The sequence below is a fragment of the Pseudophryne corroboree genome, chromosome 6, assembly GCF_028390025.1.
Source record: "Pseudophryne corroboree isolate aPseCor3 chromosome 6, aPseCor3.hap2, whole genome shotgun sequence".
Lineage (NCBI taxonomy): Eukaryota > Metazoa > Chordata > Amphibia > Anura > Myobatrachidae > Pseudophryne > Pseudophryne corroboree.
In genome coordinates this window covers 827433784-827457131 of record NC_086449.1, presented here as the reverse complement: position 1 = coordinate 827457131, position 23348 = coordinate 827433784, and the positions used below count along the sequence as shown (strand labels likewise).

General features: G+C 49.9%; 1 protein-coding gene across 1 annotated transcript; it reads right to left on the bottom strand.

Annotated features, from left to right (window-relative positions):
- Positions 1-6818: 6818 nt before the first annotated feature.
- LOC134935814 (E3 ubiquitin-protein ligase TRIM11-like) lies at positions 6819-10453 on the bottom strand. The gene has a single exon (XM_063930636.1). The coding sequence runs from the start codon at positions 10449-10451 to the stop codon at positions 8883-8885; it is 1569 nt and encodes a 522-aa protein (XP_063786706.1). The 5' UTR covers positions 10452-10453; the 3' UTR covers positions 6819-8882.
- Between the last annotated feature and the right edge of the window lie 12895 nt (positions 10454-23348).

Genomic DNA, 23348 nt, shown 5'->3' with positions numbered 1-23348 from the left:
GCTCCGGGAGCCGCGATTGGCTCCCGGAGGGTGCCAACATTCAAACCCCTCCGCAGCCTCTGGTCCGGTGCAGGGAAAAGGGTAATCCCTGCACCGGACACCCGCCACGCACCCTGCGCTGATGTGCCCACAGGGCACATCCTTACAAGGGCATGAGGGGGGGGGTCCATTAACCCACTCAGTGAGGGCATGGGGGGGGGTCCATTAACCCACTCAGTGAGGGCATGAGGGGGGGGGGGGTCCATTAACCCACTCAGTGAGGGCATGAGGGGGGGGGGGGGGTGTCCATTAACCCACTCAGTGAGGGCATGAGGGGGGGGGTCCATTAACCCACTCAGTGACGGCATGACGGGGGGTCCATTAACCCACTCAGTGACGGCATGACGGGGGGTCCATTAACCCACTCAGTGACGGCATGACGGGGGGGGGGGGGTCCATTAACCCACTCAGTGACAGCATGAGGGGGGGGTCCATTAACCCACTCAGTGAGGGCATGAGGGGGGGGTCCATTAACCCACTCAGTGACAGCATGAGGGGGGGGGGTCCATTAACCCACTCAGTGACGGCATGAGGGGGGGGGGGTCCATTAACCCACTCAGTGACGGCATGAGGGGGGGAGGGTCCATTAACCCACTCAGTGAGGGCATGTGGGGGGGGGGGGGTCCATTAACCCACTCAGTGAGGGCATGAGGGGGGTGGGGGGGTCCATTAACCCACTCAGTGACGGCATGAGGGGGGGTCCATTAACCCACTCAGTGACGGCATGAGGGGGGGGGGGGTCCATTAACCCACTCAGTGACAGCATGAGGGGGGGGTCCATTAACCCACTCAGTGACAGCATGAGGGGGGGGTCCATTAACCCACTCAGTGACAGCATGAGGGGGGGGTCCATTAACCCACTCAGTGACAGCATGAGGGGGGGGTCCATTAACCCACTCAGTGACAGCATGAGGGGGGGGTCCATTAACCCACTCAGTGACAGCATGAGGGGGGGGGTCCATTAACCCACTCAGTGACAGCATGAGGGGGGGGGTCCATTAACCCACTCAGTGACAGCATGAGGGGGGGGTCCATTAACCCACTCAGTGACAGCATGAGGGGGGGGTCCATTAACCCACTCAGTGAGGGCATGAGGGGGGGGGGTCCATTATCCCGCTCAGTGACGGCATGACGGGGGGTCCATTATCCCACTCAGTGACGGCATGACGGGGGGGGTCCATTAACCCACTCAGTGACGGCATGAGGGGGGGGTCCATTAACCCACTCAGTGACGGCATGAGGGGGGGGTCCATTATCCCACTCAGTGACGGCATGAGGGGGGGGGGTCCATTAACCCACTCAGTGACGGCATGAGGGGGGGTCCATTAACCCACTCAGTGACGGCATGAGGGGGGTCCATTAACCCACTCAGTGACAGCATGAGGGGGGGGGGGGGGTCCATTAACCCACTCAGTGAGGGCATGAGGGGGTCCATTAACCCACTCAGTGACGGCGTGAGGGGGGTCCATTAACCCACTCAGTGACAGCGTGAGCGGGGTGGGTCCATTATCCCACTCAGTGACAGCGTGACGGGGGGTCCATTAACCCACTCAGTGAGGGCATGAGGGGGGGGGGGTCCATTAACCCACTCAGTGAGGGCATGAGGGGGGTGGGTCTATTAACCCACTCAGTGAGGGCATGAGGGGGGTCCATTAACCCACTTAGTGACAGCATGAGGGGGGAGGGGTCCATTAACCCACTCAGTGACGGCATGAGGGGGGAGGGGTCCATTAACCCACTTAGTGATGGCATGAGGGGGGAAGGGGGTCCATTAACCCACTCAGTGAGGGGGGAAGGGGGTCCATTAACCCACTCAGTGATGGCATGAGGGGGGAAGGGGGTCCATTAACCCACTCAGTGAGGGGGGAAGGGGGTCCATTAACCCACTCAGTGAGGGGGGGAAGGGGGTCCATTAACCCACTCAGTGAGGGGGGAAGGGGGTCCATTAACCCACTCAGTGAGGGGGGGAAGGGGGTCCATTAACCCACTCAGTGAGGGGGGAAGGGGGTCCATTAACCCACTCAGTGAGGGGGGAAGGGGGTCCATTAACCCACTCAGTGAGGGGGGAAGGGGGTCCATTAACCCACTCAGTGAGGGGGGAAGGGGGTCCATTAACCCACTCAGTGAGGGCATGAGGGGGGGTCATTAACACAAGCAGTGCAGGCATGATTGGGGGGGGGGGGGGTCATTAACCCATTCAGTTCAGGCATTGGGGGAGGCTTTAACACACTCACAGGACACACCGAGCAGCTCCCATCCATAACACCCGGCCACGATAAGATAACCCTGGGATAGGTCCGATTGCCACCCGCCAGTCATTACATTCATCTCACTCTCCAGCAGCCTGACCGCACCAAGGTGCTGATCCTGTCCTGTCCTGTCCTGGGATCCCGCTCACATACACCAGCGCCGGAGCCTCCATACCGCGGCCGCACTGTCCCGACCCTTCTGTCCTGTGCCACTGACTGCACTGCACTGCTATTCAAAGTTCCCGCGTACGCGCGCGCGACGCTTCTATCGACTCCGCCCCCAGCACCGCCCACTGCCTGACGTACACTAGGTCCTTCCGGCGAAGGCATCTTAGATGCTACCGAGACTGTGTGTGTGGAGGTGATGAGACACAGCTAGACTCACTGGAGGTTGGGGTGTCGTCCCCTCTCAGTGTCATCAGTGACCAGCACTCTGTATGCCCTGCTACAGCTGTCATTACTGCCCAGGCCTGGAGGAGATATACAGCAGCTGGTAAGGACTTTGCTGAACTCTGAGTGGACATTATTAGTATAACCCTGCTTGCTGTTCACTGGATTTCTGGGTCTCCCTGAATAAAGATCACCTTGTTTTCATGATAACCGGCTCCACAGTGTGATCCCTGAACCCCAGGATACCCAGGTCACCCGGTATCCTCACAGGGCTGTTTGTAGAAACTGATATTGAATGTGACCATATTGTGGTCGCTGTTTCCTATGGGTTCCCCTACTATAATACCTGATACCAAATCCCCAGTGTTTGTTAATACCAGGTCTAAGATTGCATTGTACCTAGTTGGTTCCTCAATTAGTTGGACTAAGTAGTTATCATTTAGTGTGTTTAAAAACATATTGCCCCTAGCAGTATCACATGAATCGTTTTTCCAGTTTATCTCTGGATAGTTAAAATCTCCCATCACTACTATGTCTCCTACTCCTGCTGCTCTTTCAATTTGCTTTAGTAACAATTCATCATCAGATGCGTTGATATCAGGCGGCCTATAGCATACACCCAATACTAACTTTTTTATTCCTTTTTCCCTGCATGCAATTTCTACCCATAATGTCTCGACGGTCGACAGTGTCTACAGTCCCCTCCTGAATATCTTCCCATATATTAGGTTTTAAAAACGGCTTTACGTACAGACACACCCCTCCACCCTTTTTATTTAGTCTGTCTCTCCTAAACAATGTATAGCCCTCTAGACTGACTGTCCAATCATGAGATTCATCCCACCAAGTTTCAGTAATGCCTATAATATCATACTAGAAACAAAGTGTGATAAAATACCGTGCGCCAGATCAGAGCAGCCTTCTGGTTTCAAAATGGAAAAATAAGTGTCACCAACACTCCATGAATCGATACAATCAAAAAGGGGGGTACCATTTGAATCCACTGGCGCTCATAAAAACAAACAAAACAAAACAATCATAGTGTGATATGTACGTAAAGGTGAAATGTAATCACAGAAGAACTTTTGGTGGGTCTTATACCTATATTATTTGTCTACTGTTTTAAAAGCAGACAAACACGCTTTCATAGGAGCTGGAATTCCACCAGTCTAGATTTTATCCTCTTGTGTTCCAACAAACATAACATTAAAATTAACATTACATAACCATCCTTATCCCCAACTTTTTAATGTTATGTTTGTTGGAAAATAAATGGTGTTGCACTATTGGAGGTCTTTTTCCTTCTCTTTTTTGGGCCAAATAACAAGGAGAGGAACACAAGAGGATAAAATCCAGACTGGTGGAATCCCAGCTCCTATGAAAGCGTGTTTGTCTGCTTTTAAAACAGTAGACAAATAATATAGGTATAAGACCCACCAAAAGTTCTTCTGTGATTACATTTCACCTTTACGTACATATCACACTATGATTGTTTTGTTTGTTTTTATGAGCGCCAGTGGATTCAAATGGTACCCCCCTTTTTGATTATAATATCATACTGTTCGCTTGCTGCAAGTATTTCTAGTTCACCCTTTTTACCAGTAATGCTTCTGGCGTTTACATACATAAAACTAAGATAAGAATTTTCCCTTGCGTTAGGGACATCTTTCACCTTATGTGGCAAGGATGACCTGTAATCGTCATTGGGTAGTGCTTTGGTAAAATCCCTTTTTGTACCCATGTTAGTAACCTTACCGCCTGCTCTTACCCTCCCCCCAACTTCTCCCCCATTTCCGTTTACTACCGCCATCCCCACTATTCTCACTGCATGACCCGTAGTTTCTAGCTAAACCCTCCCCCCAGGCTCCTAGTTTAAAATCTCCTCCAACCTTCTAACCATCCTTCTCCCCAGCACCGCTGCCCCCTCCTCAGTCAGGTGCAATCCGTCACGACAAAAGAGATGGCGCCTGACTGAGAAGTCCCCCAGTGTTCCAGGAACACAGACCCCTCTTTCCTACACCAGTCTCTAGGCCACACATAATCCCTAAACCACACGTAATCCCTAAACCACACATGATGTCTCTCTCATAGCGCGCATTGACAGAGCCAAGAGCCAGAAGCAGGTGCTCAGTAGTGAGCCGGGCGCCACTGATAACACAATCTCAGCGGGCACCTGGCATCTCCCTGCGGGGCCGGCACACATCGGGTTAGGTGAGCCGGAGGAGGCGGAACTGCGTTTCGTCTCCCAAGTGGAACTGACGGAATGCAGTTCCGCCCCGTTCCGTCTCACTTTAACCCCTGACCATACTACTACACAAGTGTCAGTTCTCCCATGTATGCATTGGGCCCGCGTATGACTCACCTCCCACAGTGTAACCTCCGTAGTGCTCCCAACATGGCTGCCTCATCTGGTACGCTTGCGGATTGGATGAAAATTACATGGACCTGGTTGTTTTGTTGGGACCCTACTCTAAAGTGCCATACACACTTAAAGATTATCTGTCCAATTTTTCTGGTTGGAACAAAAATCTGGTAATGTATGGGAGCAAATGGCAATTGACCATTTGCTCTCAAACACTGGACAACAGACAAAAATGGTCTTTCAAACAAATTTGTTAAGTTTGTTTTGTTAAAACAATTGATCTTAACAACCATGTCTGTCCATTTTCTGGATTTTGGGAGCAAATGGTTGATTGTCATTTGCTCCCAGACATTGCCAGATTTTCTTTCCAATCAGACAGATTGGACAGATAATCTTTAAGTGTGTAGGGCCCTTAAGTGTTAGGATGCTACAATCTCCCCATTTTGTGTCATCTCTTCTAGGGATAGACCATTTCACCCAGGGTAATCCTACGCAGCGCGCCCAAGATGGCTGCCACACCTGGTAACTTGTGGGGGTGGAATACACAACCTGTAGAAGTTATTACCCAAAATGCCCACACCAATCCTGCATTATGGTTACTGTGTGCTGGAGATTTTCTTTTTATGGCTGCACGGCCTGTCTACTATTACATCTTCTGTATTCTGTGCATTGTTTTTGATGTCCTGTTGGAGAAAGAGCCCTATATAAATAATGTGATGATGATGATGATTATTGTGCAGCCTGCTGTAATGTAAGCCCCCTGACTGTATACTGAGATGATCAGGATGAGTATATAAGTAATATACAGGTTATGTATGGAGCTGCAGGTAATCTGATCACATACACCCCTCTGTGTACAGGAACCCAGACGCCTCATCTCCACTCCTCATCAGTCTCTGTGACATCCTGAATGACTGGCATGTGTTGTGACTACACAGGGCAGGGTATAGAGAGAGCAGAGAGCTTTGCTGGTGTATGAATATCTATAGATAAGATCTAGAGAGTGGCAGTTGGAGTTCTGAGTGCAGGCACTGACTAGGCATTGCAATGCCATCAGCGGGGAGTATTTGTCTCCAATAATATTCATACATTGTTCTCTGCTTCCCAGACAGCATGGTGAACCTCACTCAGATTCCCAGGTACCCTCAGTCTGTTACATAGAACATCCCATGTATTAGTAATAATATCTACAGAAAACGAATCAGGTGTGGCCTGGTACACAGTTCCTCACATAGCGGCAGTGTCGGACTGAGCATGAAGGGCCCACCAGGGGAATTCTGTGGTAGGGGCCCATGCTTAAGGGTGTGGCCAGTCTTCAGTGGGGGTGTAACGAACCACCACAGAGGTTTGGCTAACCATTAGAGAGTGCAGGGTCTGGGCTCCTTGATAAATATAAAATGTACCAAACTAATAACAGCAATGCACTGTACAAAATATACCATGGTCATATACACCGTGCAGTATGATGTAACACACTGTATGTATAATTCAAGTCCACTAGAGTAGAGTCTGGAACCTGCTCGCTAGAGGAGAAGGTGGGCCCACAGGCAGTGGGGGCCAGTCCGACCCTGCATAGGCGGTACTTAGTATAAATACACACTGACGGGCACTTGCTGATTATTTACCCTCCGTACACTTTTTTCCATGTCTGTATGTGTTCTGTCTACCTTGTACGTCCCTGTCTTATATGCGCCATTTTCCCTTGGATACAGCGCTGCTGCAGTAATAATATTAGAAATAATTAGGAGAAAATCATATTTATTAGAATGATTGATTGTGCAAATGACATATTAATACAGTAAAGCAAAAAGGCATGCTTGGAGTTGTAGTTCAACCCATCTTTTATTATTTCAGAAACTACAATTCCCAGTATGAGAAGCTATACTGAGATATAGGGCCTAATTCAGGTTTAGAAAAAGATGCGGGCGCATGCACAACGCCCGTCCTGCGCATGTGCCCGCATTTTCTGCGGGGGGGCTGCAGAAAACGTGATCGCCTCTGCCTGTCAATCAGGCAGCGGCAGTCACGGGGTGGGAAGGGCGGACAACGCTCTGTTTCCAGGGAGGAGACGGAGCATTGCAGGGGCGGAGCAGGACGAATGGTGGGTGGTGCGTCGCGAACCGGGGCATTGCGGTGGCATGATCGCGGAAGCTGTGTGATGTCACACGCAGCCGTCGTGATCAGTAAGATGGCGGCGGTTCCCCTGCGGGTGCAGCTAAGCTGGGCCGGTAGGAGGCTTCCTTAGGTTCTGCTAACAAGCAGAAATTGCAATGCGTTTGCAACTTCTGCTTGTTCAACGGGGGGGGGGGGGGGGGGGCTCCCGGCATGCGATCAAAAGGATAGAAAGTCCTCCTAATTAGCAGAATTTGCTATACTTACTGAATTAGGCCCATTATCCCAATATCACAGCCAATAGGAGGAGATATACAGAAACATCTGTTGGGGTAATAAGGCTCACACCTATTACCAACATCTTAGTAGCCATTCTGTCTTGGAGATTCAAAGTGCTGGACACAGCCGGCTGGAGAGCAAGAAATCACACTACACAGTTGTCAGTATAACACTGCTCTGTCCTTCCTGTGACTGAGAGATCGTCTAATTACACCAAAAGAGAAGTGGGCTTATCACATGCCCTCCAATCACAGTGAAGTATAAAATTAGGTAATGATACAAAGTACAAGTTTCAGTGACATATAAGGGAGTATACAAAAAGACACATTTCCAAACTATTCCGGGAGTCTGTCTTGTCAACGCATTAGGCGATTGCTGAGCATATACTATTTCTGTCTTTCTCTGTCTTCTGGTTTCGCATTCTTTCTTGTAAAGTATTTAAGGAAAACACCTGTTGTCTTCTAACACACAAGCAACGATGACCTTATAATATATGTAAAGGGTCATATATACAGTATTTAGAATATATTGAAACATTAATACAGCAAAAGCATTTTAATCAATATTACTCTTACACATCGCAATATATATCACAGCCAATAGGAGCATATTACTGGAGTAATAGGGTACACACCGGCTGATAGGCAGATATTGCAGCCAATCACAGCTGTCAGTGGGTCAGAGGCGGAGAAATCTCACAGAAATGTATAATTATATATTTATAATGACAGTTTCTAAAGGCCCCCACACATCAGGCGGCCCATTTCCCCGATTCACCTTCTGGATGCACGGCAGCAATGATTGGTGATTCATCAGGGAATCTGAGAAATGAAACGTTAAAAATGCCCCATTGTCAGATGGGATCGGGGAATTGGGGTTTTTAAGCATGTTTAATATTCCTGATATATACTACTGTGGGGACCATATCTATGTGATGTACGGGGGCCATAACACACCAACATGGGAGCAAGTACAGGCATACTGGTCACCTGGTTACACAGGGGGAGGGGCTCAGCTGTACTGTAGCTCTACCCAGGGGCATATTAATAGAGGAGGAGGCCTGCGTGCAGACTCCTCCTTCCGGGCCCCAGCAGCGCCGCAGCGCAAAGGAGTCTGAGCACGAGGGGGCACAGGCTCTATTGCACATGTGCACATCCGTGGGAAATGGCGCAGTGACCATTTTCACAGAGACTTTGTTACAGCGCACGTACAAAACTCAAGGAAAATGGTAGCCGTGCCATTATACCAGAGACTTGTGGAGAGGAGCTAATGTCGATGGGGGAATCCAGAGAGGTGAGTATTGTAAAAATGGGTCCAGGGTGTGTGGAGTGGGCCCCCACTACCCACTACTTAATTCTATTGTCTAACTGTTCTACTAATTATATTCCCCTCCCTGTGATGTCACCAGTCCCTGGGCAGATTTCTTATGGGAATTTCTCCCAGCTCCTGACTCACCCAGATACAGTTATACAATCATTTATGCACCATACATATAATGCAGCATGGAGGGGCTCAGTGAGGGTGGCAGTGTAGGTGTGTAAGTGTCTGATGGTGTCACACATAACATGAAAGGACAGCTGTCCTGCCTCATAATCCAGATATACCCTCACTCTGTCACAGGGGATATCGTCAGCTACCCGGATCTCTGTATTGTCATGTATCACTGAGTAATGATTATGCCACTTCTTACACAGACACCAGGACTTGTTATTATTCCCAATGAGTGACTGATCTCCTCCCCTGTCTATACTGGGGTAACACATCCCCACCCTCCAGTTCCCTGACTTTCTGACATCCACCTCCCAGTAATGTCGCCCTGAGGAGAATCTCCTGGTGCTTATTACCTGATCATTCTGAAATCTCTCTGGTGTTTCTGGGCGATTCATGGTTTTATGTGACCTGGATGCAGTTTTCCTGTCACCTGATATCTGTATATAATCACCAGCTGTGGTTACATCCAGCACTATGTCTGTAGGTCCCTGCATAAAGAAATATACATTTATACCTCTTATTATATCAGACATTCCTGTGTGTAATGTCTCTGAGATGAGACCCACATCCAGATCTCCTGCATCATAGACCTGTGAATACTGTCTCTTTCTGTCCTTAGTATAACACAAGTCCCCTGTGTCTGGTTCCTGTAAGACAGTCACTGGATCAGACATGTTACACAGCTCCTCAATGTGACGCATCTTCCCGGACAGCTCATCCTTCTTTATTTCCAGCTGCTGGATCAGATCAGAGACCGGGAGTGAAACGCGCTGTTCCCGCCTGGAGATCTCACTCAGGACTCTCTTCTCCAGGTCCTCCAGCTGTCTCCTGATGTCTCTAAACAGGGCAGTGACTCTCTCAGTTACACCTGCTGCTTTTCCCTGACCTTCTCTCCTGCGCACCTGCAGACTCTGGACTCTCTTCTCATTATCCTCTCTCATTGTGGTCAGTTTCTGCAGAACATTCCTCAGCTTCTCCTTCTTCTTCTCAGAAGCCTCATCCAGCATCTCCACCTGGTGTCCGTGATGTTCTCTATCCAGCCTGCAGGACTCACAGATACAGGCCGCATCCTCAGTGCAGTAATACTCCAGGATCTTCTTATGGACGGAGCATTTCCTGTTCCCCAGGGCAGTGGTGGGATCACATAAGACGTGTTCTGCTGACTTGCTGTGTTCCCTCAGGTGATTATCACACAGAGAAGCCTCACAATGCAGACAGGATTTAGCAGCAGGTACAGGAGAGTCCACACAGTAAGTGCAGAAGATCCCAGTCTTCTCCTGATCTGGCTGAGTAGACAGGAAACTCCCCACTATCTTACACAGTGTTATGTTCCGTATCAGTGCAGGACGCTCCTGACACTCTGCTCTGCAGTCAGGACAGGTATAAACTCCAGACCCCTCCTGTGTATCCAGCACACGCTCAATACAGACCCGGCAGAAGTTGTGGCCACATCCCAGGATTACAGGATCTGTATAAATCCTCCGGCAGATGGAACAATTCAGTGCCTGTCTCAGATCAGCAGACGCCATCGCTGCAGCAGAAGAAGGAAATGAAAGTTAAAGTCTCTGACACACGGAAACCAGTGAGGTCACATTCTGAACACAGGGGGAGGGGGAGCTGTGACTGATTCTATGCTCAGGGCTCAGTTACACTAAGGGACACACCTAATACTAATCCATAAAGGAACAATATACAGGAAAATGTACACGTTCTGGAAGGGTTCACTACGGCTGGCCGGCGGTCGGGCTCCCGGCGACCAGCATACCGGCCCCGGGAGCCCGACCACCGGCTTACCGACAGTGTGGCGAGCGCAAATGAGCCCCACACTATTTTATTCTCCCTCCAGGGGGGTCGTGGACCCCCACGAGGGAGAATAAGTGTCGGTATGCCGGCTGTCGGGATCCCGGCGCCGGTATACTGTGCGCCAGGATCCCGACAGCCGACATACTGAAGACCACCCTTCTGGAATATGTAAAGATTATTTCTCTTACGTCCTAGAGGATACCGGGGTCCACATTAGTACCATGGGGTATAGACGGGTCCACTAGGTGCCTTGGGCACTTTAAGAAATCAATAGTGTGCACTGGCTCCTCCCTCTATGCCCCTCCTACCAGAATCAGTTTAGAAAATGTGCCCGGAGGAGTCGGTCACGCTTAGAGAAGCTCCTGAAGAGTTTTCTGCATTTATTTTCTGTTTGTTGTTTTCAGGCAGGTCTGATTGGCACCAGACTGCCTGCTTTGTGGGACTTAGGGGGGAGAACGGCCCAACATCCTAAAGAGTTAATGGTCCCGTTTCTCCGCTGACAGGACACAGAGCTCCTGAGGGAGTTATTCGCAAGCCCCACCACGGCGAGCGTACCCTCCCACGGCATGCCGCCACCCCTAACAGAGCCAGAAGATAGAAGAGTGGTGAGTACATGTAATACCCTGCATTAGTAGAATAATATAATATATGTTAAAAAGCTATAGTAATAATTACAGTAAAGTTCATGTGTTTCTTTTTATTAAAATGCCACTCAGTGGTAAAAGTGGTTCAAATACATAATATTCTCACAGAGGACAAATACTCGTGTAAAATGTATATTACTCTAATACAGAAAGTGTTCACCACCCTCACAGAGGGAATATGACTTCTAGATAGGGACCCTCATAGAGGGTAAATGGGACAGTCGGAACTGTTGATGGCCCAGTAGTGATATGGGCTCGTGAAGTTAAGATTGGTCCACTTCCAGCACTGGAGTGGAGCTCCGAGGATAATTGAAGTGGAGATGGCCAGCGCGTGCAGGGAGCGTGTGGCGGGACTGATCCGGGGAACCAAGGAGAGGTTTGTAAAGGAGGAACAGAGAGGACCGTTGGCAGTCTCTGAGGGGAGCTGAGTAGATGGGCGGAGCTGCGCTGCAGGAGTAGCGAGAACCGCCGGGAGAACTGATAACGGCAGCGGGTGAAAGAGAGACGGAGAGCGGTAATACTTACCTCGATTCCTTTTCCGATGTCTTCCTGCGGTGGTGAGGAGAGCTGAGGGTCCGGTGTCTGTCGTGCAGTGCGGTTGTGAGGGACGTCCGGAAAGGTGACAGCGGGGACGGAGGAGTGAAGCGGAGCTTCCCCTGGCGACGCCCTGCAGGAGGTGACCAAACCCCAATTAACCAATCCAGGTTAAAGCTGTGCAGTAACCGTGAGTGATACCACAGTGGGAAGTGCCATATACTCCCATATAAGGTCAGGGGTGGCCCGTAGTAGACAGTAGCAAAGGGCCTCTAACGGAAGGGTGATTACTACCGTCATACGCTGAAGGCTATGCAGATAGAAAGAAACCTTATGCTGAAGGGGATTTAACGAACTATAGTACCGCAGGATATTATAAACACTCAGCATAAGAGGTCAATTAAGAAGTACTCCCAGTCAAATATTTATCAGATCTGACTAGATCACACTGCATTTAAACCTATAAGATCATTCAGCGGAATACAGTTACTCAGTTCTACACAGAGATATACTTACCGCAGACACAGTGTAGATCCAGAGAGCGATGAACAGTGACATCATTCATCCTGTCAGAGTATCAGCTGGAGTTAGTGTCAGAAAGTTTCTCTCCCAGTAGACAGCTAGAGTAAACAAGAATACTAATTTCAGCTTTTCTTTTTGACACAAATAAATAAATTATTACTACAGTACCCGCTGGTGCAGCCCACTACGGCTAACTCAAAACTGCTACAGAGGTATTAATTTCAGTTACCCTACAGTTCTCAAGGACGTATATTTATATCTTGAGTTACAGCCAGCTTCCTTAACTTTAGAGGATACAAGACTTAACTACACTGTATCTGCCTAGGATTACAAGTACATATTTATTTCCTGTCAGCCTTGCAAGAAATACTTATAATACTTCCATACATTTCGTCTGGAGGATATTGTCTTCTTAGAGACTTCATGTGCACCAACTGAATGGCCATAGTTCACTGCGCAGTGTAGGTGTTATAAGTGAAATCCAGTATTTGAGATAGTCGTTATTAAGAAATTGAGCTAAATATAATAGCTTTATAAACATTGCATTGAAAGTTAACATTGATAATATTGTGGCATATATCTTAACCCTTCTTATCCCTGAAGCAAGAAGAATCTACTGAGATCATCAATTGCAATATAATAAAACCTTGTGTTGTTTTGCCTAAATGTACTGGTGACTATTGTTCTGATAAAACGCTAATTATATTGTTATTAACAGTGACGTTACTGTCGGTAATCATTTATTTGTGAACTTAAATATTGCAAAAATAAAGTACGTTTAAGTTATAACCACAAATTGCAGTGCATATTTTGATCTCCTCTCTTGGTAAAAATAAAATGGGGATCATACAAAAAGGTATCCCTACCATAGAGTACTAGTGTGTTGACAATACAAACAAGAACTTGAGGTGTACATACAGTGCCGGCGTCCCGGTTAGTGGGTCGCCGGTGGGAATGGAGGCATAAGGGTAGGAGCGCAGCTCTCAGTGCCGGCTGCACCCCAGGGGGCTCAGAGGACATACACAGCAGTGTGTCCCCCGCTCTGAGGGACGTGCTGAGCCACCAATGCATACCCACACTGGCTAACAGTTCTAACAAGGGTTTTATCCCTCTGTTAGGCATAAAAATTACCTCAGGCCAGTATAAAAAAGCGGGAAGCCGAGTACCATTAAGGTGGCGGAGCTTCACTATGAGCGGATCCAGCAGCTCCCCAGCGCCATTTTCCCTCTACATCTTACACTGACAGGAATCACAGGGAAGCGCAGTTCCTTCACAAAGACTCCACGTCTCCTCAGCCATACCAGGGGGTCTTAGAAGGGGGGGTGTTAGTATATTAAGCCCATAATGAGATAGAGACACAGATTTTAAGACAGTCTATGGATGACCTGATGAATAGAGATTCAGTTCCCATACCAGCATCTCAGACCCCCCGCCATTTGCCCACAAAAGCGTACTCTGGCCCAGCTCATGCAGGATGATACTGATGACGATACATCAGATCCAGAGGAGGGTGAAGTGGATGCGAGTGGGGGGGAGGGGGGGGATACGGTCCTGTCACAAGGAACACAGGCCCTGATAGAGGCTATTAGAGATGTCCTGCACATTCCTGACACGACGGCGGAGGTAGAGGAGGAATCTTATTTTAATGTAAAAAATAAGTCCTCAGCTACTTTTCCTGCATCAAAGGAACTGAATGCCCTGTTTGAAGAAACTTGGGCTAACCCTGACAAAAAAAATCAGATCCCTAAAAGGTTAATTACATCCTTTCCTTTTCCTCTGGAAGATAGAAATGGGAAAACCCGCCGATGGTGGACGCATCGGTATCTAGGTTGTCACGTAAGATAGTCTTACCTGTTCCTGGGGCAGCATCCTTAAAGGACACGGCTGACCGCAAGATTGAGACCACTCTCAAATCTTTATACACTGCTGCTGGGGTGGCCCAGAGACCCACTATTACTTGTGCATGGATCACTAAGGCCATTGCTAAGTGGTCAGGTAACCTAATTGCCGAATTGGATACCTTACCCAGGGGGGAGATAGTTTTACTCCTGCAGCATATTCAAGACTCTGCTAACATTATGGTGGAGGCCATAAAGGAAATTGGTTTGCTCAACGCACGCACCACTGCCATGGCAGCGTCAGCACGCAGGGGATTGTGGCTACACCAGTGGACTGCAAGGAGTGGAAAATCTACCTTTCACTGGTGAGGCTCTTTTTGGAGACGAACTGGATAAATTGATACCCAAGGCTATGGCGGGTAAGTCTACGTACCTTCCTTCCGCAGCCCCCCCAGCTAGGAAAACCTACTCTGCTCCAACTCTGCAGTCCTTTCGGACAGCGAAATTCAAAGGCAAAAGGAGGTAAACCCAGAAATCCAGCAGCTGCAGGTTCTCAGGAACAGAGCTCCGGGTCTGCTTCCTCAAAGCCTTCAGCATGACGGTGATCCGCACTCCCTGGAAGACAGGCAGGTGGGAGCTCGGCTACGTTATTTCGCTCACGTTTGGGCAACATCTTGCCAGGATCACTTGGTCATAGATCATATCACCCAGGGATACAGACTGGAGGTTCAGGAACTCCCACCTCACAGATTCTTCAAATCAGGCTTACCAGCTTCCCCGGAAGCAAGTATGACTTTACAGGCAGCAATTCAAAAACTGGTACAGACTCAGGTCATTGTCCCAGTTCCACTTCAACTACAAAACAAGGGTTATTACTCCAACCTGTTTGTGGTACCGAAACCGGAAGGTTCGGTAAGGCCCATTCTAAACCTCAAATCACTGAACCCGTATTTAAGAGTGTTCAAGTTCAAGATGGAGTCTCTGAGAGCGGTGATCTCAAGTCTGGAGGAGGGGGAATTCCTGGTGTCTCTGGACATCAAGGATGCGTACCTTCATATTCCGATTTGGCCGCCTCATCAGACTCATCTAAGGTTTGCACTACAGGACTGTCACTACCAGTTCCAGGCCCTGCCATTTGGTCTCTCCACAACACCGTGGGTATTCACCAAGGTGATGGTAGAGATAATTTTTCTCCTCCGCAAGCAGGGTGTGAACATAATACCGTACCTGGACGACCTGCTGATAAAAGCACCATCCAGGGAGAGGTTGTTGGACAGCATTGCCCTCTCAACCCGACTACTTCAGGATCACGGGTGGATTCTGAACCTACCAAAATCACACCTGAAACCAACACGGAGGCTTCCGTTCCTGGGGATGATACTGGATACGGAGGTACAGAAGGTATTTCTTCCATTGGAAAAGGCGTTGGTAATCCAGTCGTTGGTGTGGGATGTTCTAAAACCAACCCGGATATCGGTGCATCTATGCATTCGCCGAACGTAGGGCGTGTTTGTGACGTCAAACCAGGAACTAAACGGACTGAGCTGATCGCAGTGTAGGAGTAAGTCTCGAGCTAATCAGAAACTGCTAAACATTTTCTATTCGCTATTCTGCTAATCTTTCTGCTAATCTTTCGTTCGCAATTCTGCTATGCTAAGATAAACTCCCAGAGGGCGGTGGCCTAGCGTGTGCAATGCTGCTAAAAGCAGCTAGCGAGCAAACAACTCGGAATGACCCCCTAAATGCTATATTTGAAAAATCCGAGGAAAACCTGGAGAAAAAATTCCAGATCCCTAAAAGGGTTCTGGTTGCTTTTCCCTTTCCTGAGGAAGATAGAAAAAATGGGAGAACCCGCCTATAGTTGACGCGTCTGTCTCCCGGCTGTCAAAGCAGGTGGTCTTACCGGTCCCGGGATCCACCACGTTGAAAGACCTGGCGGATCGCAAGGTTGATGCTACGCTAAAATCAATTTTCACAGCTACGGGGGCGATCCTACGGCCCACTATCGCCTGTGCATGGCTTTCTAAGGGGATAGCAAAGTGGTCACTCACTCTGCAGGAGGACTTGCCTACGATGGATAAAAGTGACGTTGATTTGTTTTTATGTAACATACAGGATTCTGCAGGGTTCCTGGTAGAATCTATGAAGGATCTGTGTTCCATGGCTGCAGGGATCTCCGCCATGTCTGTCTCGGCTCGCAGGGATCTGCTGCGCCAATGGTCTGGGGACGCGGAATCCAGGAAAAGTGTGGAGAACCTACCCTATACAGGTCAGGCTCTTTTTGGGGAGGCGCAGGATGCGTGGATTGCCACAGCTACCGCGGGTAAGTCTCCTTTTCTTCCCTCAGCTGCACCGGCTACGAAGAAACCTTTTACTCCCAACACGTCACAGTCCTTTCGGCCCACTAGGACTAGAAAGAAAAAAAACATAGATTGTAAGCTTGCGAGCAGGGCCTTCCTACCTCTATGTCTGTCTGTTTTCACCCAGTTTTGCTCTATTACTGTTCTAATTGTAAAGCGCAACGGAATATACTGCGCTATATAAGGAACTGTTAATAAATAAATAAACCCGCTCACACTTTCTTCAGAGGTGGTCGAGCTAAATCCAATAAACCTGCACCCGCAGGTTCCCAGGACCAGAAGCCTGCTTCTGGTGCCTCAAAGTCTACAGCATGACGGTGGACCGCCCAGCCTGGAGGTCGGTCAGGTGGGAGCGAGACGCATTTCAGCCACGTCTGGGTGTCATCCGGCCTGGATCCCTGGGTGCAGGATATTGTGTCCCGGGGGTACAGGCTGGAGTTTCAAACTCCTCCACCTCACCGATTCTTCATGTCAGGCTTGCCGGCACACAGGGAAATTCTTCTGGACGCCATAAAAAAATTGGTGCTGTCAGAAGTCATTGTTCCAGTTCCGCCTCATCAGCTGAACAAAGGTTACTATTCGAATCTTTTTGTGGTATCGAAGCCGGATGGTTCAGTCAGGCCAATCTTGAACCTGAAGTCGTTGAACCCTTATCTAAAGCAGTTCAAGTTCAAAATGGAGTCTCTGAAAGCGGTGATCTCAGGTCTGGCAGAGGGGGAGTTCCTGGTGTCCCTGGACATAAAGGATGCGTACCTCCACATTCCCATTTGGTCGCCGTATCAGGCTTATCTCAGGTTTGCACTGTTAGACGATCACTATCAGTTTCTCTACAGCACCGAGGGTCTTCACCAAGGTGATGGCAGGGGGTGAACATAATTCCATATCTGGACAATCTGCTGATCAAGGGGTCGTCCAGGGAGAAGTTATTTCGGTCCATTGCTCTCACGACGCATCTGCTCAGGGAGCACGGTTGGATCCTGAACCTTCCCAAGTCTCATCTGAAGCCAACAAGGAGGCTGTCTTTCCTGGGGATGATCCTCGACACGGAGGTGCAGAGGGTGTTTCTCCCGGTGGAGAAAGCGTTGGTGATACAGTCAATGGTCCGGGATGTCTTGAAGCCTACCCGGGTATTGGTTCATCAGTGCATCCGCCTTCTGGGGAAGATGGTTGCCTCCTACGAGGCTCTGCAGTATGGGAGGTTTCACTCTCTGTCCTTTCAACTGGATCTCCTGGACCAGTGGTCGGGATCTCACCTACACATGCACCAGAGGATACGTCTGTCACTGAAAGCAAGGATTTCACTCCTGTGGTAGCTGCAACTGACTCACCTTCTGGAGGGCCGAAGGTTCGGGGTTCAGGACTGGATCCTTCTGACCACGGATGCAAGTCTCAGAGGTTGGGGAGCAGTCACTAAAGGGGAAACCTTCCAAGGAAGGTAGTCAAGTCAGGAATCCCTTCTTCCAATAAACATCCTGGAGTTAAGAGCTGTGTACAATGGCCTTCTTTAAGCAGCACACCTTCTACAGGATCGGGCTGTTCAGGTGCAGTCGGACAACGTCACCACAGTGGCCTACATAAACCGACAAGGCGGAACGAAGAGCAGGGCTGCAATGTCAGAGGTGACAGGAATCCTCCTCTGGGCAGAAAGACACGTGGTGGCGATGTCGGCAATCTTCATTCCGGGAGTGGACAACTGGGAAGCAGACCTCCTCAGCAGACACGATCTCCATCCAGGAGAATGGGCCTCCACCCAGAGGTGTTTGAGGAGGTAACCGGTTGGTGGGGGGTGCCTCACATAGACATGATGGCCTCCCGCTTCAACAAGAAGCTGCGGAGGTACTGTTCCAGGTCGAGAGACCCACAAGCAGTGGCGGTGGATGCACTGATAACACCAAGGGTGTTCCTGTCAGTGTATGTGTTCCCTCCACTTCCTCTTATTCCAAGAGTTCTACAGCTTGTAAGAAGAACAAAGGTTCTGGCAATCCTCATTGCTCCGGACTGGCCAAGGAGGGCCTGGTACGCGGATCTGCTGGATCTACTACTGGAAGACCCAAGGCCTCTGCCTCTTCGGGAGGATCTTCTAATACAGGGTCCGTTCGCTTATCAGGACTTACCACGGCTATGTTTGACGGCATGGCGGTTGAGCGCCAGATCTTAGCTCGGAAGGGTATTCCGAGCGCTGTTATTCCTACCCTCATTCAGGCTAGGAAGGGGGTAACGTCTAAACATTACCATCGCATTTGGAAATAATATGTGTCTTGGTGTGAGTCCAAGAAGTTTCCTGTGGTGGAGTTTCAACTGGGACGTTTTCTCCTATTCCTGCAGGCAGGTGTGGATATGGGCCTGAGATTGGGATCCCCCAAGGTCCAGATTTCGGCTTTATCCATTTTCTTCCAGAAACAACTGGCTGCCCTCCCTGAGGTTTAGACCTTTTTGAAAGGGGTTCTGCATATCCAGCCTCCCTTTGTGGTGCAGACGGCACCCTGGGATTTGGATGTGGTGTTGCTTTTCCTGCAATCGGATTGTTTTGAGTCTCTACAGGTGGTTGAGATCAAGTTTCTCATGTGGAAGGCTGTCACTTTGTTGGCCTTAGCTTCTGCGAGACATGTGTCGGAATTGGGGGCCTTGTCCTGTAAAAGTCCCTATTTGGTCTTCCATGGAGATAGGGCGGAACTCAGGACATGTCAACAGTTCCTTCCTAAGGTTGTGTCGGCTTTTCATATCAACCAACCTATTGTGGTGCCAGTGGCTACTGACTCCTCAATTGCTTCAAAGGCCCTGGATGTTGTGAAGGCTTTGATGATCTATGTGAAGAGGACTGCTCGTCACAGAAAATCGGACTCTGTTTGTCCGGTATGATCCCAAGAAAATTGGGTGTCCTGCTTCTAAGCAGATGATTTCTCGCTGGATCAGGTTCACCATCCAGCATGCATATTCTACGGCAGGATTGCCGTGTCCTAAGTCTGTTAAGGCCCACTCTACTCGTAAAGTGGGTTCTTCCTGGACGGATGCCTGGGGTGTCTCGGCTTTGCAGCTTTGCCGAGCGGCTACTTGGTCTGGATCGAACACGTTTGCTAAGTTTTACAAGTTCGATACTTTGGCCTCTGATGACCTCAACTTTGTTCAAGCAGTTCTGCAGGAGCCTATGCGCTCTCCCACCCGTTTGGGTGCTTTGGTACATCCCCATGGTACTAATATGGACTCCAGCATCCGCTAGGACGGTGGTTCTCAAACTCGGTCCTCAGGACCCCCCACAGTGCATGTTTTGCAGGTAACCAAGCAAGTGCACAGGTGTATTCATTATTCACTGACACATTTTAAAAGGTCCACAGGTGGAGCAAATTATTTAACTTGTGATTCTGTGAGGAGACCTGCAAAACATGCACTGTGTGAGGTCCTGAGGACTGAGTTTGAGAACCTGTGCTCTAGGACGTAAGAGAAAAAAGGATTTTAAATAGGCCCTTTTCTCCTAGTCCATAGAGGATGCTGGGCGCCCGCCCAGCGCTTCTTTATCCTGCAGTGGTTATTTAGTTCAGGACTGCCTGGTTTCTAGGTAATTTCTGTGTTTTTTACTGTTTCAGCTGTTGCTGAGTTTTCCGGCATGTTGGCCGGATTTGTATGTTGTGTGAGCTGGTATGAATCTCGCCACTATCTGTGTAATTCCTTCTCTCAAAGTATGTCGTCGCCTCGGGCAGAGTTTCTAGACTGAGTCTGGTAGGAGGGGCATAGAGGGAGGAGCCAGCCCACACTATTAAACTCTTAACATGACAGTGGCTCCTGGTGGACCCGTCTATACCCCATGGTACTAATATGGACCCCAGCATCCTCAACAGACTACGAGAAAAGGATTTACCGGTAGGTATATAAAATCCTATTTTTAATTATACTATGTTTTTTTTGACTACCAGTTGTTGGGGTTATGCTGGAAACTACATAGAGTAACCACCAGATTGAGAGATATGCTGGACACTAAATCAGTGTAACCACCAGATTGGGAGATATGCTGGACACTACATAGAGTAACCACCAGATTGGGAGATATGCTGGACACTACATCAGTGTAACCACCAGATTGGGAGATATGCTGGACACTACATCAGTGTAACCACCAGATTGGGAGATGTGCTGGACACTACATCAGTGTAACCACCGGATTGGGAGATGTGCTGGACACTACATAAGTGTAACCACCAGATTGGGAGATGTGCTGGACACTACATCAGTGTAACCACCAGATTGGGAGATGTGCTGGACACTACATCAGTGTAACCACCAGATTGGGAGATGTGCTGGACACTACATCAGTGTAACCACCAGATTGGGAGATATGCTGGACACTACATCAGTGTAACCACCAGATTGGGAGATATGCTGGACACTACATCAGTGGACTCGCCAAACTGGGAGATATGCCGGACACTGTGATGAAACGAGAGGTCCCTTATTGCACACATGCTGTACTCCGCTTCGCTCAAGGATAAGTGACTACTTTTTATCCATGGTCCCCATAACAGATATTAATATAAATTAGAGGTAGTTATACAGTGTATTGTATCTCTTCTATTTGGAATAAGGAGTTTATTAGGTTATACTATGATAAATGTCTGTGTAATTGTTATTAGCAATAAGGCTAGGCCAGAGCGATATTTCATATATATTTACCCAGATCTGTGACTCATTTCCTAATGCTGGGCGGAGTCACAACACTGGGTGGAGTCAGAGTCATAGAGTCACAAATCTGTGTGGCTGGATGCAGGGCATGATCCCTTAACTTTCCGGTGAGGGGTGAGCACTTTAAATATAGTTGATGAGAAGCAGACGCACCTAAGGCGCAGAGGTCGCGCTCCCTGCCTGACCACACGCTGCTGCGTCTATTTCCTCCCTGCCCTGCGCACCGGCCACTCCCCCCACCCGTGACATCCCTCATACACCCCTCCCCCACCAGCGGCACCATCGCACCCGACCCTACCCTACCTGCGGCACCTCCGCCCGTCAACCACCAGTGGCACCCCCGCAAACGCCCTTCCCTCACTGGCGGCACACCCGCCCCCCCACAGCGGCACCCCCACACCTCACCCACCCGCGACAACCCCGCCCCTCTCCCACCACTTGGCATCCCCACACCCACCCCTCCCCCACCCGCAACGCCCACGGACCCCCTCCCCCATCCGTGGTACCCCCCGCACCCGCCCCTCCCCTTGGCACATCCGGAACCCATACCCCACCTGCGGCACCCCCGCACCCGCCACTCCAACAACCACAGCACCTCCAGCCCACTCCCCACCGGCAGCATCTACAGACACCCCCATCCGCACCCCTCCCACACCTGTCCCTCCACCACCCGCAGCACCTCTGGCCCCCCTCCCCCATCCGCAGCACCCCCTCTGCAACCACCCCTCCGCAACCCACCTTTCCCCCACCCACAGCACCACCGGACCCCCTCCCCCATCCATGGCTTCCTCTGCAACCACCCCTCCCCCACCCACAGCATCTACATACCCCACCCGCAGCAGGGTCATTATGAGGCCTCTCCTCACTTCTGCAATGAGAACACCCGGACCAGGCCTACCACCCCTCCAGCTGAGAACAGCAGGACCAGGCCTACCACCCCATGCGGCTGAGAACATCAGGAACAGGCCTACCACCCCTCCAGCTGAGAACATCAGGACCAGGTCTACCACCCCTCCGGCTGAGAACATCAGGACCATGCCTACCACCCCTCCGGCTGAGAACACCCGGACCAGGCTTACCACCCTCCGGCTGAGAACACCAGTACCAGGCTTACCAACCCTCCAGCTGAGAACACCAGGACCAGGCCTACCACCCCATGCGGCTGAGAACATCAGGACCAGGTCTATCACCCCTCCAGCTGAGAACACCAGGACCAGGCCTACCACCCCTCCAGCTGAGAACACCAGGACCAGGCCAACCACCCCATGCAGCTGAGAACATCAGGACCAGGTCTACCACCCCTCCAGCTGAGAACATCAGGACCAGGTCTACCACCCCTCCGGCTGAGAACATCAGGACCAGGTCTACCACCCCTCCGGCTGAGAACATCAGGACCAGGCCTACCACCCCTCCGGTTGAGAACACCCGGATCAGGCTTACCACCCCTCTGCCATGAGAACACCCAGACACGGCCTACCACCCCTCCAGCTGAAAAAACCCGGACCAGGCTTACCACAACTCCAGCTGAGAGCACCAGGACCAGGCCTACCACCCTATGCGGCTGAGAACATCAGGAACAGGCCTACCACCCCTCTAGCTGAGAACATCAGGACCAGGTCTACCACCCCTCCGGCTGAGAACATCAGGACCAGGCCTACCACCCCTCCGGCTGAGAACATCAGGACCAGGCCTACCACCCCTCCGTCTGAGAACATCAGGACCAGGCCTACCACCCCTCCAGCTGAGAACACCAGGACCAGGTTTACCACCCCTCCAGCTGAGAACACCAGGACCAGGCCTACCACCACATGCGGCTGAGAACATCAGAACCAGGTCTACCACCCCTCCGGCTGAGAACATCAGGACCAGGCCTACCACTCTTCTAAATGAATATAGTTTGCTGCGCTTGTGAAAAAGAAGCTTCTCAGGTTGTTGTTTGATATTTAGAAATTTTGTTTGGACCGAGCGCTTGTGTATGCAAATGTATAGTGTTTTGAAGATTTATGTTAAACAGAAAGCAAAAAATATAAAATTAAACAAAAAATAAAACAAAA

Coding starts and splice junctions, on each gene's coding strand:
- LOC134935814 (XM_063930636.1), bottom strand. CDS start 10,451: ATGGCGTCTGCTGATCTGAGACAGGCACTGAATTGTTCCATCTGCCGG.